Source organism: Oratosquilla oratoria, chromosome 9 (genome assembly GCF_046742065.1).
Source record: "Oratosquilla oratoria isolate Oo_2021 chromosome 9, ASM4674206v1, whole genome shotgun sequence".
In the NCBI taxonomy this organism is placed as follows: domain Eukaryota; kingdom Metazoa; phylum Arthropoda; class Malacostraca; order Stomatopoda; family Squillidae; genus Oratosquilla; species Oratosquilla oratoria.
In genome coordinates this window covers 11,990,518-11,995,517 of record NC_134785.1, presented here as the reverse complement: position 1 = coordinate 11,995,517, position 5,000 = coordinate 11,990,518, and the positions used below count along the sequence as shown (strand labels likewise).

The following is a 5,000-nucleotide window of genomic DNA, read 5'->3' as shown; positions in this document are numbered from 1 at the left end:
ATGTATGTATGTATGTATGTATGTATGTATGTATGTATGTATGTATGTATGTATGTATGTATGTATGTATGTATGTGGTATGGTTCTGAACAAAACTCCATTCTCTAGCATTAAAGTTTCATTGTCGCCTCATCCCCATACTATGTCAATCTTTACTTACACACACACACACACACACACACACACACACACACACACACACACACACACACACACACACACACACACACACACACACACACACATATGTGATTAGGTTTAACGTCACGAAGTCCTCACTACCAGGTTAGGACGGTGCCTCTTACAGAAGACTATGTACTGTGGAATTGTATGAGCCATGCCCTTGGTCCAACTCGCTGTCGGCAAGGTTCGAACTGCCGCCCCCTCGACCTCTGCCGCAAGTAGCGACGCTCTAACATGTACAGGAGCACTTCCTCTACATGTACCACAGTGAACCTCGGATATGACCTTGTCCACAAAATACATGAAATGTCACAGAACAGCTGTTCCTCTGTCTGAACAACGCGACAAATCACAGATCCATACCACAAGGTCATCATATTAAGACAACAAGGCAAGACTCGTGGTAATGGGTCTAAATTGGGCAAATTTTGGTTTAAGAAGGAAATAGGCAAGGACTGGTTTACCCATAGAGTGGTTAACGAATGGAAATAGACTTAGTAACCATGTAGTAGTCCATCGTTGAAATTGATGGTTGTTTTAAGACAAGGTTGGATGACTATATGGGTGGGGATGGCAGGTGGTGATGGGCATGGAACTGCCTAGTGTAAGCCTTATGGTCTCTTGCAGTCCCTTTCATTATTATGTTCTTTCCATTACATGCCCTAAGCATCTCGGACTTCGGAAGGTCTCGCAACTGTTTCTGGAGTGTCTAGCAACAATCCAGGGAGGCTCTGAGCAAATGTGTCTCAGTGTATCTGAGACACCGTAACACAGGAAAGAAAATACGTGAAACATTGTTTCTGGACACCTGGGAGACAGTCTCGCTCCAGTCACGAGACAGTCCGCGATGTGAATTAAACAAACTGACAAGAGTTCTTGAAATAACACATTAGTTATCCTAAGTTAATCAACTAAGATTTGACGGTCCTTACTAAGGCTAATGGCCCTTATTACAGAAAAAATATAAGGGTTCTTTTTTAGTTTAAACCCCAGATCATTACATATGTATCTTAGTTAACCATTGAAAGCTTGTGTGTGTGTGTGTGTGTGTGTGTGTGTGTGTGTGTGTGTGTGTGTGTGTGTGTGTGTGTGTGTGTGTGTGTGTGTGTGTGTGTGTGTAAGTAAGTTTATTTGGCATTGCATAAAATATACATGAAGTGCAGATAATGAAAAAAAAAATTCGAAAAAAAAATTACAATTGCCGAGGAAAACACAAAAAAGCATGTGTGTGTGTGTGTGTGTGTGTGTGTGTGTGTGTGTGTGTGTGTGTGTGTGTGTGTGTGTGTGTGTGTGTGTGTGTGTGTGTGTGTGTGTGTGTGTGTGTGTGTGTGTGAAGGCGTTTGCAGAGACGGTGGATTGGCTTCATGAAGAGACAAGGCTAAGGTTGGGGGTGTGTGATGCCACCGGAGATCCTCAACATCATAAAGAACGAAATCATGCAAAGATAAACCTCCTTCCTTATAAATCCTTATAAATTTAGATGTGACGTTAGGACAAGATAATAAAATCGCCTGCCGGCAGCCAAAATAATCAGGTTAAGTGCCACTCCGTGGGGAAGGAGGGGGGGTGATATAGTGTGCAATCCCCGTAGATTTCCCTCACCTATATATATATATATATATATATATATATAATATATATATATATATATATATATATATATATATATATATATATATATATATATATATATATATACATATATATATATATAAAACCTGACAAGGGCCCATCAAGTACGCATTAGACAAAATCGAAATGTGTTCTTTTGGATCCCTGATGGTTATGTGTGCCAAGTTTCATAATGTTCTGAGTTTTGCTATGCGTGCGCGCGCGCGCGCGCGCGCGTGTGTGTGTGTGTGTGTGTGTGTGTGTGTGTGTGTGTGTGTGTGTGTGTGTGTGTGTGTGTGTGTGTGTGTGTGTGTTCTTTATTACACCAAAAATACGTGCAAGCGAAAAGTCGTTGCCAGTGATGTGACAGGTCAACTTTGCGAGTGTGGCACTGTCGTGGCACTGTCCTCTGGCACTGTCCTCTGGCACACTCACCTTCCCACTCGGCTCTTCCATCGACCAGCCTCACCCGTCCGAACATCTTTCCCTTTCGTCGTTCGCGCATCTGCCGGAGTCTCTTCCTGATGAGCTCGGCGCGCTTGCCTCCTGCGTGCCTCAGCCTCCTGGTCCCTCTTCGGGCTCCTCCGTCAGAAGGTAAACGAGGAGGTCCTCCAGTTCTTCCCTCCTCTCTCCCCGTCGCCGCCGCCGTCGCCGCGACGCCTCTTCCGCGGAACCGACGACGTCGTCTACGGCGGCGACGTCTGGCGGCGTCAGCGTCGTCGATAAGGAGGGTTAGGACGACGAAGAGCGCCAGCAGGAGAAGGAGCAGTTTATGAGGTGACATGGTGGGTCAAACTGCGGGTTCGAACGCCTCTCCGAGATCTCCTTATCTCTTTCAAAGTCCCCCTTCTCAAAAACAAAGTCTCAGTTCAAATCTCTACACGTCTGTCCTTTCCATATCACTTATCTCGTCAATTTATTTGGCACTGTTCCATTTACCTACAGAAAAAAACAACAACATTAAAGCATCGAAATCACATTTGCCTCAGAAGGGAATAAATCCACCTGGAAATGTTCTCTTCGTGAAATCAATTCCAAAACACTCGAAGACTCTCCCCTGTCCTCGAGGGAGCAACGTTGGCGCATGCGCACACGACAGACCCACCTCCCTTCCCTTCGCCCTCCGCAAGACTTGTGACCCCATCCCAGTCATCCAGGCCTCCACAGCTGTCCGTCCGCCCGCCATAAGGGGGAGAGAGGAGGCACCACAGGCAGTGACCAGAAGTCCAAAGCGTCGTACCGGATGCAAATATCAAATGATACAAAAGTATTCTGTGGGGTGGTTTCATTCATTACGATGTCAAATTATCGACCGTGGATATGTGTACATATTGTTAACACATTTATATCTTTTTGAATCTGAGTTAAAGATAATCCTCCCTAAAAAACAGTCATTGTGATCAAAATTCCCCATATAGGGGAAAATTTAGTCAAGACGAAAAGTGAACAAGTTAAAAGAGCAATAAATAAAACCGAAAATGAACGCGCATGGAAGAAAAACAAAAACAAAATGGGACAAAAGAAAACGAGTATCAACAAAGGTCGAACATTATCTTCTTCGCGAATCGAAAGCGACAGCGCATGCGCAGAAGGAACCACGAAGTGGCGAGTAAAAGAAAACAAAAAAAACAAACACAGAAGTAATGAAATCTAAGTGCATACCAATGTAACACTTGCGCACGTCAGGAGACGCACAAAGCAATCCCTCATGAGACTGAGACGAGCCTTGCGTGGGCAGACTGAGCTCATGCTGCTGTTCTTTTAAGCCAGTGGTTCCCAAACTCTGCTGCGGTCCTAGAGCTTTCATCTACTTGGACAAGGAACTATGTAACCTTGGAGAGGTGCAGAAGCTTAAACCTACCCCGTGCCCGCTCGGATCTGAGGAACGAAGACCTGTGACCTTCGGGGAATATACGACGACACGGCGATGGCACCAATTAACAATCCCGATGGCCTCCACGACAGGCCTAGCAAGTCGGTGGTTGTAAACTTGCTCAAGAAACTCAAGTGATGCCTCGGAATGACAATTGACAGGGCAACTGCCCTACCTGGAGAGATGAAGGTTCCCAAACTGTGGTACACGTACCACAATTGGTACGTGAAGGTCTTACACGTGGTACGTGAGCACATTCGGGATTGTGTACCGCTTTCATTTGTTGACAACTTTGTTGTCTTATCACTTAGTAAAGTAGTAGTTTATTTTTTATTCCTTTTTAATGTACACTCCTCGTATCAAATTTTAATCAATTGTGTTCTAGGTTCTTGGTTCATTTGTGTGTTCTACTTATGAATGAATCGATATTTGATCGAAATGTGTTTTTCTGGAACCAGGAGCTACGCGGTGATGGCACGGGACCTTCAAGTGGTACTAAAAAAAAAAAAAAAAAAAAAAAAAAAAAAACTATTGTTTTAAGCCCACGGCACCTCACCGTCTCCCTTCTGAGGTCAACCTTCCGCTTCTTAATGGAACACCTTCCTTCTCTCCGTGGCGCCACCTGCGGTTGAGGGGTGCCCACACCCACCTCCCTGATCTCAGGACACCGAGACTATTAACAGTGGCATCGCGTGGACAATAAACCCGATGTATGAACTGCCCCGGGCAGTGGACAGGGTGCAGGGATGACCCGTCATCTAGGAGGTGCTAAGATAGGAGGGAGGGTGGAGGGGTGTGAAGTGTTTTCAGGGATGAAATGGGTGGGAATGTTTTTGTGCCTTGTCCTTTTTGGCTACCCCCCTGGTAAGGGGGAAAAAAGCCTTGGTATATAAAAAAAATAAAAAAAAATGAGCTGCTCCGGACCACTTGCAAGGTCCGAGGAGTCACTAGCCCCGCAAACCAAGAAGAAAAGAAAAGGAAACAAGAAAGAAAAAGAAAAAAGGAAAAAAACGAAAATAAAAACAGGGCGTTCATTCATGGGCAGAAAGGACCCACGAACATGCAGGGAGGGGAAGAATGTGTGATTCATTATGTTTGCTTTCACGCGAAGGATTACTAAACCGCCACGGTTTATGAAACGGCCACTTTCATGCAACACTACGCAAACAAAAATGAAGCTTACATAAGAGAACTATGATAATATTCCAACATTTAATTGTACATTCCGTGATGAATTACTCATCACAGCTGAACATCCAGAAATAATGCTGACATAAGTGCTCGTTACCACACTTCAGACAAACACATAAACATCTACATTCGTACATTATGT

The 5,000-nt window shown here is 44.5% G+C and overlaps 1 protein-coding gene across 3 annotated transcripts in view; it reads right to left on the bottom strand.

Moving 5' to 3' along the window:
* Loxl2 (Lysyl oxidase-like 2) overlaps positions 1-2,978 on the bottom strand; it is a 23,386-nt gene extending 20,408 nt beyond the window's left edge. For all 3 annotated transcript variants that reach the window (XR_012966695.1, XM_076189984.1, XM_076189985.1), the window contains exons 1-2: positions 2,900-2,978; positions 2,230-2,733 (exon numbers count right to left, since the gene is read on the bottom strand). Coding sequence is in view for 2 of the 3 variants with exons in the window: in XM_076189984.1 (XP_076046099.1) it covers positions 2,230-2,578 (349 nt within the window). In the remaining variant the exon portion in view is untranslated. The remainder of the gene's footprint in view (positions 1-2,229; positions 2,734-2,899) is intronic.
* Positions 2,979-5,000: the final 2,022 nt, after the last annotated feature.